General features: G+C 49.5%; 1 protein-coding gene across 3 annotated transcripts in view; it reads left to right on the forward strand.

The window, feature by feature from the left end:
• The window catches only part of Schip1 (schwannomin interacting protein 1), a 562,997-nt gene that overhangs the window by 455,358 nt on the left and 84,272 nt on the right, over positions 1-23,367 (forward strand). For 2 of the 3 annotated variants that reach the window (XM_058574880.1, XM_046431242.2), the window contains one exon: positions 363-1,043. In XM_058574880.1, coding sequence (XP_058430863.1) covers positions 363-1,043 — 681 coding nt within the window. Of the gene's footprint in view, positions 1-5; positions 180-362; positions 1,044-23,367 lie in introns of those variants that run through there. The other variant, XM_046431241.2, reaches the window with a different exon arrangement.

A 23,367-nucleotide genomic window follows, 5' to 3' on the forward strand; every position in this document is an offset into this window, starting at 1 on the left:
GCTCCCGCCCCCAGGGAATCTGAATACTGTGGGAAGCGTCCGGTTCTTGGAGAATCCCCGGGGCGGGGTGCAGGGGCGCGCCCGACTCAAAATGGTTAAAACAAAGTCCGCGCGCGCCCCGGGGCTCCTCGCATGAAATGTGCGCGCTGGCGGCCGGGCACCTCTGTGCGAATCTGAGGGTTAGTTAACTGCAGGAAGTCTGGTCGTGCGGGGGAGGAGGGCGAAGGGAAACCTCGGGCCCGGGACTGCCCTTGCCCCCAGGCCTCCTCGGGCTCCTCGGCCCGGGGCGTGGGGGGCTCGCAACCGGCGCGGCGGCTGAGCAGCTCGGCCCGGCAACTCACTCTCTCTGCCTCCTCCCCCAGGACTACCGAGAGGATGGGATGGATCTAGGCAGTGACGCCGGCAGCAGCAGCAGTAGCCGCTCCAGTTCGCAGTCCAACTCCACCAAAGTGACCCCTTGCTCGGAGTGCAAATCCTCGTCGTCGCCGGGGGGCAGCCTGGACCTGGTATCTGCCCTAGAGGACTATGAAGCGCCCTTCCCGGTCTACCAGAAGGTGATTGATGAGTGGGCGCCGGAGGAGGACCGTGAGGAGGAGGAAGAGGAAGACGAGCGAGGGTACCAGGATGACCGCTGTCCGGCCCGGGAGTCCGGGGACCTGAGCGCCAGGACCCGTAGCGGCAGCGGCGGGGCCCGGAGCGTCACCACTGTCACGCCGCTCCCAATGCCCAACGGCAACCTCCGCCCCTGCGAACCCCAGGACCTCAGGCACAATGGCAATGTGGTTGTGGCCGGCCAGCAGAGCGGCCCCCGGGGCCCCGGGCGGGCGATCCAGAAGCCCCAGCCGGCGGAGGGCCGGCGCGGCGGCAGGGGCCCGGTGGCAGGGGCGCCCTGTCTTCAGCCTCTGGACGGCGGGACATTAGTCCCCGAAGAGCCCCCGGTGCCCCCAATGGACTGGGAGGCGCTAGAGAAGCATCTGGCCGGGCTGCAGTTCCGGGAGCAGGAGGTGCGAAACCAGGGCCAGGCGAGGACCAACTCCACCTCCGTAAGTTGGCCGGGTGCGTGCCCACGCGCGCACACACGCGTACACACCCCGCACTCCCTTTCTCGGGCTCGCGCCCGCCCGCGCCCCATTCATCACTCGGGAGGCGGGGGCGGGGCCGGAGCCTGTTTTCTGCTCCCCTGGGGTACCACTGTTCTGTCTGGGCGCTGTCTGGTTTGCAGGATGGGCGGAGAGGAGGGAGGGGCAGCCAGAGGGCAGCGGAACTAGTGGAACCGGCGACTGGTTTTTATGGAATTACTTATGGAGAGGAGGCTGTGAGTCACTTGCCTGAAAATAAACCCAGGGAGGTTTTGGCACCGAAGCCAGTGCCTGCGGGGGATTTTTCAAATCGTACTAGTTGAGGCTTTGTCGATCTGGTGGGTCTCCCTCCTGGCCACTGCTGTCTGGTCCGTGGCTGGGCTGTCCCTGTGCGCACGCACGCAGTCCCCAGCTCACACCTCCTTCTCGCTTAAGCCGAGGGGCCTGCGTTTGGAAGGTTGACCGCCCTCCTCCAGACTTTCTTCCCTTCTGAAACCCGAGCTGTAGTGGGTCAGGGATGGGGTAGGGGGTGGGGCGACGGGGTGAATTGAACTGCCTGGATGCAGGAGGGGTTCTCGCTGCGTTCGCCTTTGCTGTGATTCCCTCCTTGTTTTGATAAAGGAACCACTTAACTGCTCCTTCCCGGAGGCTACTGCCTCCATTCAGGAAAGCAGCCGCGGTGGGGGAGAACGGCTGCCTCCTAAGTCCGCAGGTTCCGTCGCGGCATTTCCTTTGCCTTCGAGAGGACTGCAGTTAAATGACTTAAAACCATAATGAATGTAGCTCCCCCATTTTTCACTATTGTGAGATAAAGCAATAGTTGGAGTTTGAAATCGTTAATGATGCCCCTAAATAGGGCCGAAGGGCACAGTTTAAAAGCGCTATTTTGTGCGTGGTGGCAGTGTGGCAGTATGGGAAATGCTTCCCTGCAGGTGTGATTTCTCTCTCCGGGACCCTGGGGCTACTGGAAATTGGGTGCAAGCTCTTCTGACCTCAGGGGTGAGCATGGAACTTTTGTTTCCCGGAGAAATTGGCACCATTTCTATTAAAGAGCCCTTGGCTGACAGATCAGCCCACTGGCTCACGTCCCTGGAGAAACTACCTATTACATTAACACACTCATTTTAATTCCAGCTGGTTTTAGAGTTTACCCTGGCAGCTAGCAGACATGGAAACTTTCCATTACAGCCAATACTGTTTCTTGTACCTTTTAATGGAAACCATCCTTTTATCTTAGTGTTTTGAGGAATATACCTCATTAAACTCCATGTATTTGACCAATGACTTGAAGATTAGCAAAAGGTTCAGTTGTTATCACACAGACACTTGCATTTGGAGAAATTTAAAAATTGGGCCTACATGCAAAGTTAGGGTTTGATGGTAACAATGAGCTCTTACTCAAAAGTTATGAGGCAGAATGTATTGAGCAGCACGTGTCCATCCAGTATGCCAGGTGTGGGTCCCAGCCACATTGCAGTCCATGTGTGGCTTAAGCTCTATTGTGGGGAGATAGAAATGCCTCCAACCTGACACTTAAGAGCAGTCCAAACAGTCCCTCCCAAAGCATGGTCCTGCTTTCTCTTCTTGTTTTTGTGAACATTGTGAAAATTATTGAGCCATCTTTGAAACCGAAGGTGTCTCCTCCCCTAGTAAGCAATGTTTCTGTTAGGGTTCCTCCCAAACTATTTCCCCACCTACCCCCCAGGTCTCCTGAACATGTCCCCCTAGGCATTTTCTCCATGAGCACACAAAGAAATTTAGATTCCACTATTTTAAAGTAAGTATTTGTATAGGAAAACAGGAAATTAATATTAAAATTTTTTCATGTTTTGATTTGCATTTGAATAAAATTACTAGACGCAAATGCCTTTGAATGCTGTTTTTCAAACTCTTAAGTTATCTGCAAAGTCACCTTAGCATTTCCGTAATATAAAGTGAACTGTATTGGAAGTAGTCACAGGAAGCTTGGTGATTTGAAAACTTGTTTCTGTTTGCATATGCACTAGGTTACAATATAACATAAAGTTTATTTTTACTATGGGTTTCTATCATTAGCTTTAAAAACACTTCAGTGAAGTCCTGTTCAGTGCTGCCTGTGTAAGTGGAAGACCTTGTGAGCATGAGGACAGGATCCTGGGACTAGCACAGGGATCTGTAGAAGAGGAGCTGTGTCTTGAAGGGGTTCAAAGAATATTTTTCCTTAGTGTGTTGGGGCTCCCATGCTTACCAGCAGGGGCGGGTGGATCCAGGGTTCTCTTCACCTGGAAGCTTATACTGTCTCAGGGCTCCTGTGTTACCTTTACCTATGCCAGAACTCAAGTACCCAGTTCCTCTGATTATCTCAGACTCAGCTCTCTCTTGCTGTGGAGGCCTTCTGACCATCCTCCCAGAAACAGAACACCAGGCCCCACCCCAGCTGCACCCTGGTCCCACCTCTGTCTTCCTCCTGCCCCAACCCTGCCCTCCTCCACTCACCCTAACCCTACTTCTACTCCACCCCAGCCTCACACCTGTCCTCCTGCCTAGCCCCAGCCCTGGCCACAGCCCCACCCCTACCCCATTCACATCTGCCCTTTCCTGGTCCCACCCCTGAGAAAGAGGTTTTGTCTTTTGTGGGGCCTGACTCTGGGGTAGTGTCCCCCTTCTTTTAATGCTTAAAATAATTGAAAGAAAAGGAAGCAGTGCCCCCCCTTTTTTGCCATAACCTAAAGGATTTCCTGAAGACGCTTTCTGTCTTTAACATCCTTGCTACTAAGGACAGAAGGAAACGGAAACAACCCAATCTCACTACTTGGTTCTCTTCTGGCAGAGTGCTCCTCCGTCCTCTCAGCTTAGGGATGTGCCTCAGGAAGACTTAGGTCCTGAGGTGTGGGAACTGTGCTGACCATCAGCTATCCTTGATCTAGGGAAGATTTAGGGGCAGATTCTAAATACGCTATGTTTAGGAGAGATTTCAGACCTTTGCTCTGTGAAGGGAGCCACCCCTCCCTTGGTGCCCTGGGAGGGCACAAGCCTTGTGATGCTTTATGCTCTGGAGAAGGAGTACTGAGCAACCCCGAGAAGCCCTGAAGGGCACATACTGATTGCCAGGACACTGCTGTGACAGGGCTGCCTGGCAGCAAGCCTGGCAGCAAGTTGACTTTTCCACAGCCCTGCCCCCTGTGCCTACAGGTGCTCCACACCTGGGGGAGTATGAAGCACCTACCCATAATCAAGACTGCCTGCCCTGGGCAGCCCTGCCGGCCCTCCACCCGGTCTGGCCCTGACCCTCTGGTATGTGAGCACTTGGTAAACTCAAGGCCATGTAGAGGGGAAAGCCATTCCTAGTGGTGGTCCTTGAATGTCACTTAGGAGGCCTGCTCCTTTAAGTTTGCACTCATGATGAACTCCTGCCTGCTGTCCTGTTCCTTCTCTCCTGAGTGGCAGGACCGTCCTGAGGGAAACCAGGAGCTTCTTCAAGAAGCAGCCAGTTTCTGTCTTCTTCTGCATGCCCAGGACCTCAGTTCATGTCTACTTGAGGCTTTCTCTGTTTGAGGGACCCCTGCACCTCCAGGGAAGGCCTCAGAGTCCTTCTCTTTCTAGATGATGTCATCTCACCTCTTTTCTCCATGATTTTTCATGAAGGTTCCCTCCTCCAGAGAGTGTAGTCCTCCAAGTTTAGCTTGTCCTGTCTGTCTCTGCAAATGCATTTCCTTTTTTTTTTCTTTTAGCTTTTTTCTTTAAAAATAGCTTCATTGGGGTATAATTGATGTGCAATGAATGACTTGTATTTCAAATGCATCATCTGATGAGTTTTGACATGTGAGTCACTTATATGACCTATGGATGGTTTCTGACACATCTGTGAAACCACCATCAAAATCAAGATAGTGGCTATGTCTTTCTCCCCCAGAGTATCCTTTGTGCCTTTGGTAGTAGCTTCCCTAAGCAACCCGATCTGACTGCTGTACTGCAGATCAGCCTATATTTTCTATATGAGTGGAGTCACGCAGTGAGTACTCATCTTGTCAGCAAAGTGCTCTCCATAGGACTGTTTTGACATTCACCAAGCCTTGTGCCAGTCAATAGCTTGTTCCTTTCTGTTGCCAATGGGTGTTCCATTTTATGGATCTGCCACGTTCACCTGCCGATGGGCACTTGGGCTGTTTCTAGTTTTTGGCTGTCATGTACACAAGTGCTATGAACGTGCATGTGCAAGCCCTGGTATGTGGTCGCATACTTTCATTTTTCTTGGGTGAAGACCTCTAAGTGGAATGGCTGCATCGTGCATTCAACTTTTCAAAAAGCTGCCTTCTCTTCCAGAGAAGTGCCCTATGTGTGGCCATCGCACAGGGGAGGTGGGGGGGGGCGCCCTTGTGATGTGATGACTCACATCAAGAACCCAAACCTGAACCCTGGCTACCCCGCCTGCATCCTTCACTTCTTAGGAAAGCTCTATTCAGGTTCCCAAGGGCTGCTCCCCTCCCCCCTCTTAAGAGGAAAGACCAAAAGCAGTGGAGTGATACATTATATCCAACCAAGTCATTATGCCATTGCTCCAAAAAGGAAGGGAGTCATTTTTTTTAAACTATAAGAGAGTTTAACAGTAGACTGACACACTGAAGTGCAGTTTTATTATTTTTTAGTGCCCATGACAGGTGCATTTTACTCATTCAATGAGAAAATAAGAATAATTTTAATTGACATGTTAATTGAAAATAAATTCTGCTGATGAAGTTATTTAAAAGTACTTGAAAATAATGTCTTTTTACTTGTTGATACTATTAGCTTATCACAAACTTTAAATTACCTATATATCTTCCTAGGGTAGTGCTAATTACAGATTTTTTTCGATGTATTATTCTGTAAGAATTATTCTGTAAGGAGCTACTCCTTCCCATAAATGATGCTTCTGAAGTCTCTTGCATGGATGAGTGGTTTTTTTCCTTAGGTTACATGAATTCTTTTTTTTATAGTCTGAATTAAGATGTCTTTATTGCTCCTACAAAGTGTAGTAAGGTTTGTGAGTTTAATAAGTTACCTGCTCTGCAGGCTGCAGCTTTGAAAACACATGGTACGGTGTGCAAGGTCTGCTTCTGTCAAAGCATGTGCCTTATGACAATGCTGGAATCATCATTTTTGCGTAACTAGAAATTACCAGTGTTTTAAATGTGCTCTGTACTTTACCTTTTTATCTTGAAATGTCTAGTGCCAAAAGTTATTTGCCTTTCTAATGTTTGTTGATTTTTGTTTAAAAGCTGCAAAGGTTGTTCCAGGAATCAGCATGTACTCAAAACTTGAAAGAAAATGTTTGGGTTGAAAAAAATTAGGTTGCAAGAGGTGGGGTGAAGCTCAGTGGTAGAGCACTTGCCAGTATGTTCAACACTCAAGGCCCTGGGCTCCATCTCCAACATTGCCAAAAAAAAAAAAAAAAAAAAAGTTGGTTGCAAGCCAACCACAAGCAAACAGCTCCTAAAGCTTTGTAAATATGCATTTGTTCTGTGGCCATGTGTGTACAGGTTAGCTGTCATTTCAGGGTGCATATCTGAAAATGCAGTGCAGGAGTCTTGACCTCAAGCTCTGGAGCTCTTGAAGGTCTCACCCTGCCCTATCCCCCCCACCCCGCTATCCCTGCTTGGAGATGGATCCTTCCATCTCCAGGTCCTGCTGGCATCCTTACTCCTACAGGGAAGACCCAGTGGACCCCTGCAGTCCCAGGACCAGCTGCTGTCCACATATACTTCCTTTGGGCTTCCCTAGGGCTATCGCTTCTGGACTCAGGACCTGCCTCCCTTCAGGGAAGCCTGGCCTTCTCTGGGCTCAGGACCTGGCCTCCTGGGGAAGCTTGGCCTTCAGATTTGGCCTTCTGGGGGAAGCCTGGCCTCCTCGGGACTCATTACCTCCCTCCTGGGGAAGGCTGGCCTCTAGGCTGAGGATCCCCCCAAAAGTTGGCCTTGTTCTCTAATCTCTGCACATCCCTGTCCCCAAGTTTCTTTGATTCTTGCACCACTACTTGCACTTGTGTTTTTGGGTTGGTATTTGTGTCATCCTGAAAAGTGGGCAAGGCACTTACAGTTCCCACTTTAGAGAGGAGGAAACTGGAGCCCAGAGATGTTGGGGCAGCTTCCTACAGTCCTTCTGGGAAAGTCAGGCCAGGCCTGTCAGGACTGCCCTTGCCCTGGGGTTCCCAGTGACATCAGGAGGACTCATTGTCCTGTGTTGGTTTGTCCTTGGGAATGTCTCTCACCTGTGCGGCGGTGCAGTCCCCCTCCCTCCCTGAGACTTGTGTGCTACCGGCTCTGTCCGGTTCCTTCAAGTGCAGACCTCTGAGGAGCACTTTATCTATGGGTTAGTCTTTCTGTCCAGTTCTTTGATTTACACAAACCGCTGCACTTTGAACTTTTCTTATTAGTGCTGACAGTAGTAGTTCCAGGTCCTTTCTTAAAAGCTTATCTAAATTCTGTGATCTTACATTTGCATGTTAAAATCGAAGAAGTTCATTTGTGGAACTTTGGCCTGAAGACTTGAGTGGTTTTGTCTCCTTCCTTGTGAAAGTCAGCCCGAGTGTTTTAACAAAAGTGGCTTTTGCAGTCCTTTCCCCAGCTGCCTTGTGCTTCTGGAGCTCTTAGGACAGATGGCACTCCCTACTGTCCCTCCCTGGGTGTCTTTTCTGCAGAAAATCAAGTATTGCTTGTGAAATTGAGCCTTTTCAATGGAAAGTAAATGGATTTTGGAGGTGAAAGAATCCAAGAAGTCTCCTCAGACCTCACCATTCTCAAGGAGGAGACTGAGTTCTGTGGGATTTGCCATCCTCACCTGCCAGGGCCCCTGGTCACACAGTGCCACCATCTCCTAAGGCCAGCTTCTCAGGGCCTCTGTCTCACTCAACTGGTGTCCACTATTTTTAAATGAAAGAATGTTTCCCTGAGTTTATTTGAAGGATAGACAGAAACTCATCCTTTGAGATCTCCCAGAATTGAGAGCAGACTTAACTCTCATTGTTGGGTAGAAGAGCCTTCAAATAGTTCTCGCTTCTCCTGTTAGACCCATGTTGTCAGAATAGATATGAAATGACTTTCCTCCCTCAGACTTCAAGCCAGGCTCACGGCTGTGTGCTTCTACTGGCCTGACTATTCCCCTTATGCTTCTGCCAGCTGGGGACAGCTCTGCCTGGACAGTGCCTCCTTCTCACACTGCCTCTGGTGATGCACAGCCCACCCCTCATGGAGACTGTGCGGGACAGGGCCTGGGAGCTTTGCAGGGAGCCACTTGTGTTCTAGGAGGCTGAATAGGGGTGTTAGGGTGTGGGGTCACCTTTCCACCCATGCTTCCATTCATCTGCCAGTCTTGGAACCATCAGGGAGGGGCTGGTGTGCCTGGTTTCAGAAGGCTGGGAGAGGAGCAGCTTCAGGGGGACGTGGATTTTGTTCTGTTATGCTTGAATTCGGGACCCCCAAAGACCACCAGAGACCAAGATCGATGTAAACAGCAAAGAGGTGTTTATTGCGAGCTAGCTCGGTCCTCCGCGCGCACACACGGCAACTGGTGACGCTGAGAGGCCCCAGCCCAGGGTTTGCAGCAGTTTTATACATTCTTTGGAGAAGGCAGGGACCCCCACATACATCATAGCATCTCTTAGCAAATCATCACACACCAAGGGAAAATCAAATAACAACTCTAAAATATGATTAGCACATTCACTGGCGGGAACAAGTTGGGTAGGGGTGATTGGTCAGTACAAAAGGGGTATTCATTTGAACTGATTGGCTTGAGCCAAGAGGGGTATACGTGCTGAACTACATGGTTTCCCAACACGTTATCAACCACCATAAACTACTGGGAGGGTCATCTAGCATCCCAGGTATTTCCCTGTCTCATGCTGATTGGTGGCTGCTAGGGGTCCCCACCTAGCCTGACTGAGTCAGGGACACCTGGCACAGCAGATCTCTCCTGTTATTTGTAGATAAACAACTTAGCAGGGTGGGAATGTGCCTAGGAATGCTCTGTGGGTCTTTCCAAGGACAAAGGTCATGTTCCTTCCTTGGACAGTCTTTGCTCTGAGGTAGAGGCTGTTTTTTCAGTTCTTCTAGACAGTTTTGAGTGGGTATTTTGTTATAAGGCGAAAGAGAGAGAGAGAGAGAGAGAGAGCCAAGAAAGTACTAGAAAAATACATTTTGGGGTTTAGGTGCAGCTCAGGAAGTAGTTTGAACTGGGACGCGTGGCTTGGTGAGAAGAGCAAGGAGACCAAGGGGCAGTCAGAGCCTGTGCTCCCTGCGGGATGCTCCGAGTCTCAGTTCACCTGTCAGCCTGGGCCATGGCATTTCTCACTGACCGGGTCCAGGAAGGCTGTGGCAATCCCTGTCCTGCTTTGGCCAAGTTGCCCTTCCAAGCTGTAGGAGCCTCACTGGTCCACCTGAGCCTGGCTGTTCGTTTGGGGTTTGTCTCTGGCTTCCCTACTAAGAATAGTCACCATTTCCTTATATCTAGTTAACTAATTATGTCAAGCTTGCCAATCACTGAACTTTGTTATCTGCCTTGACAGTTTCTTCAGGTACTTGGAAGCACACTTTTTAGTTGCTGCCGACCAAGGCTTTATTAAAGCATAACTTGGTGGGAGCTGAGGGGGGGGGGGTGGGCTTTCTGCAATCTTGTTTTCTGTGCCAAACTTTCCAGTGATTGTCACATATATCTGTACGTGGTACTGACAACCCCACATCTCCACCCAAATATTTTATTTGCAGTTATATGACCTTTTGAGTAATTGCCATCAGCAATACCATGTTCATTTTTGTCTTCTGCTTCTTGATGTCTCCTCTTACTTTTTAAGGCTCATGCACATGGCTGTCAGTCTTCTTCCTTGGGATACTAGCATAGAATACCAAAAAAGCTTCAAGCTTTTATGGATTATAGGAAACAGCACATTACCTAGCACATGATTTCTGCAAATTCATCTGTTCAAGAGGGTTTTGTTGCCCATGTCCTAATAGAGATGATTGATCCCTTCAAAACTCTTCCTTGTCCAAGTAAATACCTTAGTTATTCACGGAGTTATGTTTTACGAAACCTACAAAAACCTTCTATTGAGAAAGTGTCAGGTTAGGCTTTTCCAGGCACGGAGGAGAAGTTCCACTTAACTTGGAGGATGGGGCTGGTTTCCAGGATGGCTGGGGGAAGGTGGAGACCTGAGCATCACCTACACAGCTGACTGGTCTCTGATCAGGAATGCCCAGCAGTGTCTCCCAGGCACACAGCAGTCTGTGTTGCTGCCCTCGGCAGGGTGCACCGTTGCTTCTTCCTCTAGGGTTCTGCTCATGCCAATTTCCCCTTTCATGCCTGTGCAGTTGTTATGGTTTAGATATGAGGTGGCCTCCAAAAACTTGTGTGTGAGACGCACAATGCAAGAAGGGTCAGAGGTGGACTGGATTCTGAGAGCTTTAACCCAGTCCTGTCTTAATCTCAATAGGGATTAACCTGGAGGTAACTGTAGGCAGGTAGGGTGTGGCTGGAGGAGGTGGTCCCTGGGGACGTGCATTTGGGGTTTACATTTTGTCTCTGTAGAGCAGAACTCTCTCTGCTTCCTGGAACCAGGTTCCCAGCTGCTTTCCTTTACCACACCCCTTGGTAATGACATTCTCTCTCACCTGTGGTCCAGAGCAATAGCGTTGGCCCTCTAGGGACTGAGACCTCTGAAACCGTGAGCCCTGAATAAACTTTTCCTCCTCTAATTGTTCTTGTCAGGTCTTTTGGTCATAGCAATGAAAAAGCTGGCTGAAACAGCAGGTTATCCATCCATGCAGAGAACCAATTGAAGTCCTTAGAAAGTAGCTTATCTGATGGGACACCTTTAGTGGCCACCCCTGCCTGGCCCTCTTATGCTGCTTGGGAACAAAATAGGACAGGTCTTCCCTGGCCAGCAGCTGTGGCCAGGACCCCTTGCTCACAGTTGGGGGGCAGACATGTCTGGACAAGACCATAGGTAAGTGCTGGCAGCAGCTGGGCTACAGTGACTAATTCTGCTTCTGTTGTCGGTCCCCTTCTTCAGAGGGGACTTGGCCTTTGAAGCAGCTCAGAGGGAAGGAGGTAGTTTCCTCACAGTTCCTGAGATTCCTGCAGGGCTCAGGGTGTTGATTGGAAGGTAGAGTGTTGAGAAGTAGAAGCCGAACCAGAAAAGCTGCTGTGTTATGAAATGCTGGGCATTTTCAAGGTCAAGTTCAGCAACATGATGGCCTTTACCAAAGCTTTTGCCGAGAGAGAGAGAGAGAGAGAGAGAGAGAGAGAGAGAGAGAGAGAGAGAGAGAGAGAGAAAGTGTTAAACTTATTTTTCAAATAAGAAGGGCCTCTGAACTTCTGGGACATCTTGTTAGAAAAGAACCTGAAGGCCAATCTTCACTCTTCTAAAAATAACATGTTTTTCAAATAGTTTCAAACCAATTTATTCCCCTGTGTTTCTCTTCATTGCTCCAGTAGCTAAAAATTATCCTACTTATGAAAATTTCAGGTAGGTATGTTCTTTGGGTCATCTTACCTGATTCTTAGTCCACTTTGATGCAGCAGTCTGACACTGTTATGAACAACCACATCTCAAGTGCTCTGTCCTTTTAGTTTCTACTCTAAAATTGGTCCTGTAAGGAGTCAAAGAGCAGAGCCCTGGGTTTTACTTTAGAACACTTGAGTTATATAACAGTGATCTGGAAGGTTGTTATCCTGCCTGCAGTGGCCCTGTGGTCTGACCCAAATAGCCCTCACAGGAAAACCTCCTTGAGCAGCTCTGGGCATAGTGACTTGAGGGCTTTGGAGCCCGCCCTCCTGTGGGGCATCAGTATTGGGACTTTTTTCTTGTGCTTCATACAGAAGCTCCCCACCATGCAGAGGTGTTGGTGTGTTGTACCAACACACGTGTAAACCGTATAGAGGTTCCCATGTGCTGGGAGCTGCACAGATAATTCTTTACCAGTGAGCAGTTTGCGTTAGATCTGGAAGGTTCTGCAGGGCAGGTGCAGCAAACTCAGGGCTTCTGGAGCCAGGAGGTACAGGTTGGGTGGGACTTGTGAGCTGGCCAGCATGTCAGGGGCAAAGGGACCACTGCTGTCCACTGCAGGCTGACTCTGTACCAAACTAGAGCATGGTCTCAATGTTCTGATATGTCACAAGCAGCCAGACCTGGCTTTCAGAGAAGTTGCTTAACTGTTAAATGCTGGCAAATAGCTTCACACCCATGCACCCGAGGCCTGACAGACAGATGGTTCAAAATTCAGCTTCCCAGCTCTCCCTCCACAGACCCCAGAGGTGGGCAACTCACTAGAAGGAGGGCAAGTCTGGCAAGTGCCAGGCCTCTGGAGGAAGTTCCTGGCAGGAGCGTCCATTACTGTTTACTGACACCAGAGGAACTGCCTGCTTTCAGTGGTTAAGCTAATCAGACTTAATGACACCAAGAGGAAACAAAACCAAGAAACGCCACGCCTTTCGCCCTGTGCCGCTTAATTTTTTTAGCATCCCATTACTTAACATTACTTTTCTTGTTCATCTTCAAAGCTGTTCAAAATGGATTTGTTATTTTGAAATGATCCTGGTTTACTTTTCATCATTCATGAGTAGTGGAAGGGGAAGGGCTCTCTCCGATCAGACTGCCTTCAGCACACATGTACCTGCAGGGCGCTTGGGACCTTGGTTCTCTGCTGGCTGCAAGCTCTCTGGGATGGTTAGTTCCTGGGCTCCTCGTGAGCTTTGTTAAGGTTCCTTGTCCACAGAACCTCGTGAGCCTCCACACTGCTGAATCTCCTGGTGGTCTTTGTGCAGCCCTTGCTGTGTCACAGGGAGGGTCCTGGCCCAAACCCCTAGGTGGGCCTCCTCTTATTAAAGCTGCTTACTTTAGGCAACTACACAATTTCACATAAGCGAACTAGATGAGGTTGGGGTGGTGATTCATTTTCTTAAAAAAAAAAAAAGGAACATTCTTCATGTTAGCTTTCTCGAAAATTTTTATTTGGGAATTATTTTAGATGAACAGAAGTCACAAAGGTGGCACAGAAAGTTCCAAGTGTCCTCCATGGGCTTCCCCCCAGGTGCACCTGTTAGAACTGCCACATTTTTCAGAAGTGGACGTGGGTACAGTGCTATGACCCGAATGCAGACATGGTTAGGAGTTGTATTAGCTCGAATCCCCTACCCAGAGGCTGTGGCTTGAGAGAGGAGGAAGGTCCCTGGGGTCCTTGCACCTCCCCACAAAGCCCTCCCACGCCTGTGTATGCATGAGGGGTTCCCACTAGCTTTGCAAGGCATGGAGACCATTGCTGCCTGCCTTCCTAGGAGCTCTGCAGGGCCCTGGAGAGGGCACAGGCAGTGAAGGGCTGAGGTCCCGAAAGGGAGAAAAGACCTGAAACTCTTCTGCAGACCCAGGGACTCTGACCCTGTCCCACTGACCTTCCAGCGGCCCTGGACCGCCCCAGCCTGCCATTGTTCTGTGGCTCACCAGCATGCAGGTCTTTTGTTTGTTTCTAACTGAGGAACTAACTTCTTCAAAACTGAGTTTCCGGTGGGACTGTGAAGCTGTGTGTGGGGTAAGTCTGGTGGAGGGCCAGTCACAGGTGACCTCAGAGGCTGTGAACAGATGCCACTCGCATGTGCAAATGTGTGCAAGAGTGGGGTCAGAGTGAGGAATGTGCTTGGGAGATTTCACAGGCTTGAAGTGGTGTAGATGGGTTTGAGACTCTTGCAGAAGGGGAGACATGGAGGGAAATCAGCCTGTGGGGTCGTTCAACATTTGCTGACTGATGGAATGATCAGAATTTTAAAACTGAACTACAAATGGGCAGCAGGCATGGTTTGTGACCCATAAAAGGCTTTCCCCGTGACTTGGTGACTCCTCATAAGGGGCTTCCCTGTTACTCATCCTGCTTTTGGCTGACAGGACTGCACATTCCTCTTCAGGCTTGTTGGAGTTCTTCCTCTGATTTCGTGAGCAGTGTGGACAGATGATCACAGCACTAACCCAGAATTCTTTCTCTGATTTTATGAGCAGTGTGGACAGATGACCAAAGCACTAACCCAGTATTTCTTTCAGAAAAACCAAGCATTTTCTCAGCCAAAAGGTTTTTTGAAGCTCACTGGACACTCTGCTTGGGGCCAGGACAGGTTGCATCATGGCCTCTGCGTTTCTGGGCTCTTCCTCTCGTGGATGCTTTTGGGTGTCATGCCAGAGGAACTGCCCTTTCTAATATAATGGCTTCAGAGTCCCTTTTGGGGATGGCCTCTTCCTGGAGTGTGCTTTGGGTGGGAGGTGATTACAGGTGCTGCCTGGTGCTCTGGTACCTCTGTGGGGTGGAAAGGATCCTGGGTTCTAGGTCTGGAGCCCATGCTGCAAGGTCTTCAGGGGGCCAGAGGCCTTGGTAGTAGCCACTGCTGGACCAGTGCCAGCAGAGCCCTGGCTGTGTCTCTCCTCCCGCCTCCCTATCTGTGGTTCTACTTGTTTCTGAGGTGCTGTCCCCATCCTACCCTGCTTGTAAGTCAGGAACCTCCCTGATAAGGCCCACGGCCCTTGTCACAGGACTGAGTCAGCCAAAGAGCCCAGGATACTGAGTGGAAGCTGGCCCCAGTTAGTGAACAGCAAGGTGGCAGTGTACGGCCCTGGCCCCCAGGTACAGTGAGGAAATGGCCTCCAAGTGTCCTCAACAGGACATGCCTCATTGGCACCCTGCACAAGGAACCTCAAGGGTTACCTGCCCCACACTGCTTGTCCACACCCCCCTGTTCAGGATCCCAGATGTCCACTTATGGTAAGGGGACAGTGACCTCTGGAAGATTCGAGGATACCTGGACTGCCTGGGGGTTTCAGCCTGGGGCTTTGGTGGTGGTGGCAAGGGTTTTGCAGGAGCAGAGCACAGGTGGCTGGCTGCGGCCTCAGGCTCTGGTTGCAGCCCAGGTGGGTCTTCTCCATGTGACTAGAACTTCATAAGGAAGTGACTTTCAGAAGGCTCTAGAACAGGCAGCACTTCCTATGATTACTGAGGTGAGGACAATTATGGTCAACATCTCTCTCTCTCTCTCTCTCTTTTTTTTTTTTTTGGTACCAGGGATTGAAACCAGGGTTGCTTAACCACTGAGCCCCATTCCTAGCCCTTTTTATTTTATTTTATTTTTTATTTTGAAACAAGGTCTCACTAATTCCTTAGGGCCTAAGTTGGGCAGATTGGCTTTGAATTCACCATCTTCCGACCTCATTTTCCCCAGTTACTGGAATTACAGGCGTGTGCCACTGTGCCTGTCGATATCTCGTTTTTAATCTGAATTAAAAGCTGTTTTCTAGCTATTCCTTATTTTGCGGAAACCGTGTTTTTGCGCATGTGTGTTCTACATGTGGTGAGTCTCTAACTTTCAAAGGGATAGACATTCCAAATCCATTTTGGAAGAAGAGTTTTGCTTTAAAATAGTTTATGTGAAGCTTTCAGCAAAGCTTAATTCACAAAATGATGTCTGCCAGGAATTTCCTTAACATACACCATTATTTTTCTTCATAGCCATGTTCTGTAAATACACACTGAATGCCCATCACATGTGGGGTGTGGGTACAGGGGCAGAAGCTGACCCTGCACCGCCCCTCAGGGAGCTGCAGGCAGGATTGAAGCTGGGTGTGAGTCACAGGAGCATGCAGTTGCGTTGCTGGCACTGCCGGAGAGGGTGACCCTCTGTGAGCAGAGCAGGGACATGTGCTGACCTCAGGAAGAGCAATGGTCACCCCTTGCCAGGGTAGCCTTTGTGTGGCACAGCCCTGTCAACCTACCCCCACTTCCCTCCAAGCCTCTGAAACCCTGGCAGAGGCTGTCACAGAGCAAGTATAGTGACAAGCAGCAGCTCAGCCTCCCTCTTACTCCCCAGGCCTGCTGTACAGGGAGCTGGCCCTTGTCACGGATGTGTCCACACTCACAGGGAGTAGGGGAGTGGGGATACTGTCGACCTCATTTTACAGACCAGGAAGCCATGTTTAGGGACAATTCTCTGCACCATGTCTGGGAGCTTGGCTCCTCTGGCCTTCATCACGCAGTAGTTACTCCGCTCTGCTATTAGCTACAGCCACGTCTGAGATCTCTACTCTCTTGATATGTGATACTCTCTTGTGCCCGGATGCTTCCAGTTGGGAAATTGTCATAAATGGTGACTTTACACTTAATTGCCTAAAAATTCCTTTGAACCTAAGTGCTCCTCCCTTTGCTTGGAGGACTCCACCGTACTACCTCTGTGCCTGGTCCTAACGTCTGTCTGGTCCTTAGGTGTTTCTCAGTCCTCGCTCTCTGTGGCTTGAAGGGATCACAATGAACCTCAGTGCAGGAGGTTAGTGGGGCATTCAGAGTGGTCCTGAGTCCTGCTGTCTTGACACCTAGCCAGAACTGGCTTCTTCAGGTGCCTCGACTTTGTGTAGAATGGGACTGAGGATCCCTGGGTTTACAGGCAGCCTGAGTGGGTAGTCAGGCCAAGGAGCCCTGGTCACCTGGTGGCAACAGGCCTGGCAAGTCCTGCTCCTAGAAGTCTTCAAGGGCCTAGAGGGGAGCCCAACTGGGGTGAAGCCAGGACTCAGGCTGCAGGAGAGGCTGTCCTCTGTGGTCCCTGTACAGTTCACTGACAGTCCTGTTCTTACGTGTTGTGCTGGAGCCTGGGGAGGCGGGCTGTCCATCATCTCTGCCCTAATGGTACTGACTTTGGTGGGGAGAGGCAGCTGAGTTGGTGTTGTGAAGGAGGCCTTAGGGTACCACAGGAGCGGCACTGAAGGGAGGCCCCTGAATGGAGACCCCTGGAGCTTCCAGGAACCAGCTGAGGAGGGTGGCAAGAGAGCCCAGGGCAAAGGGGTTTGCCAATGTTTTTGGACCCTGAAGCCATGAGGCCCCTGACCAGGCTCACTCTTTCCCAGCAAACACACCCGGAGATCAGGGCCTCTGCCTCACAGTGGAATTTCCCACCTCCCCTAATGGCCATGAAGACACAACCAAAAAACCTTTCAGCTTTCCCGTGGTTCACTGGACAGTTTTTTATGCTTCAGACAGGGTTCTTGACATGCCCTTTTCCTGTGCCTAGAGAAGCGGGCTGAGCTTTTATGGAACCAAGTGGGAAGGAGCTGTCTGAATTCAGTGGAGAATTAATGGTAAACTCAGGCTCAGGAACTTCGTGAGTAACTTGGTTGAAAGGAGTTGGTGTATTCCCAAGTGTTTCTTCTGAGTCTATGTTGCATACGTGATGAGCTAGAAACATGTTAAAACAGATTTCATGTGGCACTGGTGTCCCCTGTAGCTCTAGCCCAGTCACCTGAGATGAGGCAGAGGTGTAGATGTGCCAAGTGCCCACAGAATCAGGGCTGAGGTTGGGCATCCTGAAGTAGCCACTAGAGCACTTCTTGTCCCAGCCACTCTGGAGCCCACAGGCTGTGCAGGCAGGCTGTGGGGGGTGGGGGGGTCAGGAGGCCCAACATCAGCATCCAATGTGTGGCGATTGCCTTGGTTAGAAATGGAGGATATACTGTGCCAGAGCATGGGCACAGAATCCTAAGGAGCTAAGGTAGAGCTGAATGCTCCCTTCCACCCAGCTGCAAGGAAAAGCTGCCGAATGTCAGACATAGTTTGCACCTTGGAGTGGAAATGTTCTTGGTCTCATGTCATCCTGCTGAGCAAGTCCTCACCTGCTCCTCTGGTCACTGGTGAGGAATGATGGACAGGCACTGGCTTGAGCTGAGTGTTGCAGCCTGTTGCATGGATCCACCTTCCAGCCATCACCCCTGCCTTCTTCTTCCATTCTGGGGCTGCTGCCTGGAGTGCAGAGCCCTCCCCGGGACCTTGCGGGTCTCTTGAGGGTGGCCTATGCTCCAGAGAAGAGCTCTCTGCCAGCTGGAAACATGTAGCATTTGTCAGGACTCCTGTACCCCCCAGGGCTTCCCATGAGCCTCCCTGTTTCCTCTGGCCTATCTATGGCTTCTGCTCTTTGAGTAGCCTGCAGAACAGAGGGAAGAGTGAACAGCTTTAGAGCATCGTGCTGGGCCTGAGAAAATTATTTACAAATTTCCGTCAATAATAAAATTGCGGAAGCTTTAATATTAAGTTAAAGTACAACCAATCTGGATTTTCTCCCTGGTAGATTGCTTTGCTTTGTAACCTAGAAACCAAACCAGAGTCAGAGGTAGGAACAAGACAGACATATTTCTTCATAAATAAATAAATAAGCAAATGGTTTTAAGGGAACCCAACATTCTGTAACACTTTTGAAAACCTTGTTATATATTCTTCTTTTTTGTTACCCTAAGGACAGTGCAGTGGGAGCTTCTCAATGTGACAGATTTTCTACACAGCGTAGCTCTCCCTCCATGAGGGAGACGGGGCTTCTTTCTGAGGCCTGTCATCAGGAGAGGGAGCTTTTCCTTGCACAGTGATTCAGTGTTGACTGCGGGCCAGCAGTTGACAGGCCTTGCCCTGCCCATGTGGGCGTGGGAGGCTGGGTGTCACGGCAGAGCTAGCCGCAGGGCCAGGGCTTTTTCCTTGGGCATTTGTGAGTTATGGGGCAGGTGTCAAATTCAGGTACTGCAAGGAAGACTGTAATTTGAAACAAGTGCTTCCTTAGAAAGCACCCCAACTCCGTCAAGAGGAAAACACATTTTCCTAATCAGTCTGCATAGAGAATGTCAGTCTGAGAGCTCAGGGGACCAGGGTGCCCACTGAACAGGCTGTTGGCAGAAACAAGAGGGCTGCCCGTGACGGGCACTTGCACCTCACAGAGGACTGTTGTGTGCTGCATGTGAAACAAGGCCATTGACCTCACAGGCGCACTTCTGGGACGGGACTGGAGAGTCTCGGTACATCTTCCCACTCTCTTTTTGTTGAATGCCTTTTTGTTTTTGCTGCTGTTGTGAACAGTGACCATTTAACAAGCACGATTAGTTATCGCCTCCATGGTGAGGTCAGATGCTTTGCTTACATTTTTAAAGAAAAAAATTTCATTTCATTTTTTTCTTGTTAATGAGATTTGTTAGAATATCTAGTTATTTTTATTCCATGACTTTTATACCTAGCAACAAGTACCTGGAAAACTGGCTAGGTAGTGGTTCCCGGGTGTTTGTATTTGCAATGGAGCAAGCCCATCTGTTTCTTATTGTTAGAATGATTTAAGTCTGTTTTCCTTTTCAGTAAATGTGGAGACCTCAGAAACCTGCCTCTCACTCCAGCACATTTTTACAGACATTTCCTAACCTGGGGACTGTAAGCCCGAGTGTAATTTGTCATCCGAGTACCACCATCTTCGTGGTGGGGTTCAAAGACACCTTTTTAAGGTTATTATGTTCCTCAAGTGACTCAGATTCAGCAAAAGTGGATTCATACAGATGTGAGCTGCTAATGATTCCTATCACAGGTATTGGTGTATGTCAGTTCGGAAATGTAATTTTCCTAAAATGTGAGTGACTCTGTTCTCCTTTGAAATGTGCTGAGCAGCAGACTTGGTGCTGCTGAAACGTGAAAGAGATGGAATGGCTGTAAATACGTGTAGCTCCTTGCTTCCCACCCGAAGCACAGACGTGCATCTGAGAGCAAGTCAGGGAGTCAGGATGCTTGTGATCTGTGCATGCGTGTGGGAGTGTGTGCAGCTCACACACAGGTGAATGCACATTCACGTGTGGTGTGCCTGTTTGTGTGTGCAGCGCGGCAAGGGATTAATAAAAGCAAAGCCCACTGCCCACAGTTCCCTTCTTCAAGGGAACTGAGTCTTTTCTTCCAAGGTGTGTTCAGTTGGTTCTGATTGGATCAACCCACTTTATTGGAGAATAATTTGCTTCATTCAAATTCAACTGATTTCTAAGGGAAACTTTCCTAGCAAATCCAGTCGGGTGTTGGACTAAACAATGGGGCCTCTTGACCTAGTGAAGTTGATACATAAAACTCAGCCTCATTCTCCACCCTACACCCACTTCCAAATAACAACATGCCAATCAATCTCATGGCTCTCGATTTTAAGCAGGCCTAGGAATCCCCTGGAGCACTTGTTAAAATGGGCTGTGGGGCTCCACTCCCTAGAGGGGCCTGGGTGGGGCCAAGAGCTTGTACTTCTGACAGGTCCCAGGTGAAGCTTGTTGCTGCTAGTCCAGGGACCACACTTTGACAACCCCTGGTCTGTGTGATTGATAGTCTGCCCTTTAGTCTTGTGGTTCAGAAACTGATTTTGTGATTTCAAGAAAGATAGTTTAATTTCTTAGGAATCCACCCAAATGAACCAGGATTACAGTGCTGTTATATGAACTATCAATACCAGTTTGCTAGTTTCCAGAAAGAACTGAAACCACACAGTGAGTGGAACAATCTTTGGCCCAGGACTAAGAGCCTGGGCTACTACTTTGCTTTTCCCTGCAGCTCCAGGGAAAGCAAAGTAGTCACCTTCAGGAGCTAGGGTAGCAGCCAAGGAACAGAGCCGAGTGAGCTCACTGCAGCCACCCCGAGGGGCCATATTCCCTGATGCTGCTGGACACCGCTGCTGCCCTGGACTTTGTAGTTGTTTCAGGATATTGAGCCAGGCATTGTGTGCAGGAGGAGATGTGTCAAGTGGGAGTCCTCAGTTTTCACTGGCTTGAAGGGATGTTCCTCTCTGATCCCAAACTCTACGAGCAGCAGGGCTCAGTGTCTGCTGGAAATGCTTCTCGTGAGGCATTACGATTTTAGTTCTTAGGGAAACTTTTTCACACAGGCTGCTTTTAATGGAAGAGGAACCTGGGTGGAGTTGGTTTGTGAAGCATGTCTTTTCTGGGCCCGGTCCCTTTCTTGCTTGTAGTTTGAGTGAAGTTACAGTGTCCCCTTAAAAGTCTATTTCCAGGTCTCCTTGCATGGTGAGGGGACTTCGAGGAAATATTGATATATTTTATACTCTCAGCATTTTTCATGTCCATTTAGAAACCACTTTCCCACTGAGTGCTGGCTTCCTGCCTCGGTCATGCAGTTGAAGATTTTACATGGACAATGGAGTTCCTTTCTTAATGAAGACCTTTGAACCAAATTGTTCTGCAAAAAAAGTCAGTTTATATTATTTGCTTTAGTGTTCCTGTCTTGGAATCCTGGAATTGTCTTCCTTGGCAGGGAAGTTGGCCTTTGGAAGAAAGAAATACCCTTAGGATGGGTTCTTGAGAATTCCTGTGTGGGCTGAGTCTGTGCTGACCCACCATCTTGGCCTGCTGGAACTTTTGGTGGGAGACAGGTGGATAAGTAGCTGAGGACGCGGGGAGATAGGTCCTAGATCCATCTCTGGGCTCCTGTCCTTGAGACACAGGGGTTGCACCCAGTCTTCTATGCCTGAGGAGGCAGAGCCACACCAGTCTCAGCCATTGTTCTCCTGTATCATTGTCCTATTGGATCCAGGGTTCAGGCAGCAAACTAAGGCCATTTTGAGAACTTCACAGCTCTGATACCAGGCATTGGCTATACAGAAGGCCAAAGGAGCTCAATGTAGACACCGAGGTGATCCAGAACGAGCAGCCACCACCCAAAGGACCAAGGCAGAGACAGGGAAGAGGTGACAGTGACGTGGCCAGGATTGTCCTGGGAGGTGTTGCCTGTGGCCATGCAAAGCCATAGCCCCTGGGGCAGGTGGCCTTGGGGCTTGGGTCCTGCAGCACTAGAGGAGTATCCCAGGGACAGCACAGAGACTATGTCCCTCCCTCCTCCCACAGCACATCTAGTGGGGAGCAGGGGCAGAGGGTCCTGGAAGCACCAGGGTACACGGTCCTTGGCTGTATGTTTTTCCTCTCCTTTCTGAGTTAGTTCGCTTATGTTTATCTCAGGTGAGGGCACCATTAGTGATGGAAGGGTCTGGTGTCTTAAAGAACCAGCGAGGGAATCCACTAATCTGTCTTAATGAACCCCAATGGATTATTCTCTAGTCATTAGTAGGAAATACTTTTATATTTAAGGGAAACAAAAACCTCACTTACACTTTTAAAATCCTGGAGACAGGAACGTTGTGTAGTGTTTAAGTCTTTGGGGCAGGGGATGTTATGAAATACCCCCACGTCCCTTCTCAGATCTTCCGAATCCCGCTCTGGTTGGGTGTGCAGGGTATCCCGAGATGCCATTCCCACTGTGTGTCTCTTACCTCCGTGGGAGCATGCTCTCATTCTTCTCAGGGTTCCCTGGGCATCTCTTGGCACAGCCCTTTGTTCATTGCTGGAGACTGTGGAGTTGGTACTGGTGCTGAGTTGAATTTGTTCCCTCAGCCTCTGTTGAGGGCCGGTCTCATGCCAGGCTGTGCCCTATAGATGTGGAGGCAGGGGGCAGGGAGCCCTCATGGGCTGGTGCGGACCTGGCTTTGGTTGCAGCAGCGCCCTCTCCTGGCATGGGCACTCTATGGCACCACAGGGGTGAGAGGCAAAGGGGCTCTGACTGCCCCATCCATGGGCACATGCCCTTGTCATTTTCATTGCTTGGAGAACCAGTTGGCTGTGTGTGGTTTGGGTGCAGACTTTTAGACAGTTTTTAATTTAATAAAAGAGGTTTCATCTGCTTGAATATTTTCGTTTCATCTGCACAGTTAGCATTGTAGTTGTTTCAAGCCTTGGACTGGGGAGATGCTCACTGTGTGTGTGTGTGTGTGTGTGTGTGTGTGTGTGTGTGTTTGGCATGTGTTAATTGTACACGCTAATGGGTTCAGTGTGCTGTTTCAAGGGAATACTTATTTGCAATCATTAGCTTGTTTAGGACTTGCACAATTCCCCTCCCCACTCTAGAAAGGGTTTGACTGGCTGGTCACTTAGGGGAGGTCTTAATGAGAGCTGAATTAATGCCTGGTATGCTCACCGTCTCTCAGGCCCTTGGTTTTCACCTGGAGGTTGATTTTGTGGGGTGGAGGAGACCTGCTCTGCTCAGTGACTGGAGTGCCAAATGGAAATTTTAGACAAAATTTGATTCTTACTTTACCCACAGCCTCAGGCAAACTATTCTGTTTTCAGTGTAGTAGCCTGCTCCTGGGCTCACAAAGGTCAGGCAACAGTTAATGAGGTTGTTTATACCCAGCACATGTTCATCTAGGATGAAGGGACTACGTGCTGATTTAACCTCATTTCATTAGTGAGAGTCTCGGTCCTTCCCATGTGCCGTGACCCTTAATGCCCTGAACACATGTCATATGGGGTGTCACAACCCTAGGATTTAGATTCACTTGAGATGATAGCATTAGTGTGCACACAGTGAGAACATCTGTGTCTGTATCCATCTACCATCTACTATCAATTGTCTATCTATATACCTATCATCTGTCATCTATCAACCATCTATCTGTCATCTATCAGTCATCAACCTATCATCTA

This window comes from Marmota monax, unplaced genomic scaffold (assembly GCF_021218885.2).
Source record: "Marmota monax isolate L192 unplaced genomic scaffold, Marmota_monax_Labrador192_F-V1.1 WCK01_AAM20220418_F8-fsc00022, whole genome shotgun sequence".
Taxonomy (NCBI): Eukaryota; Metazoa; Chordata; class Mammalia; order Rodentia; family Sciuridae; genus Marmota; species Marmota monax.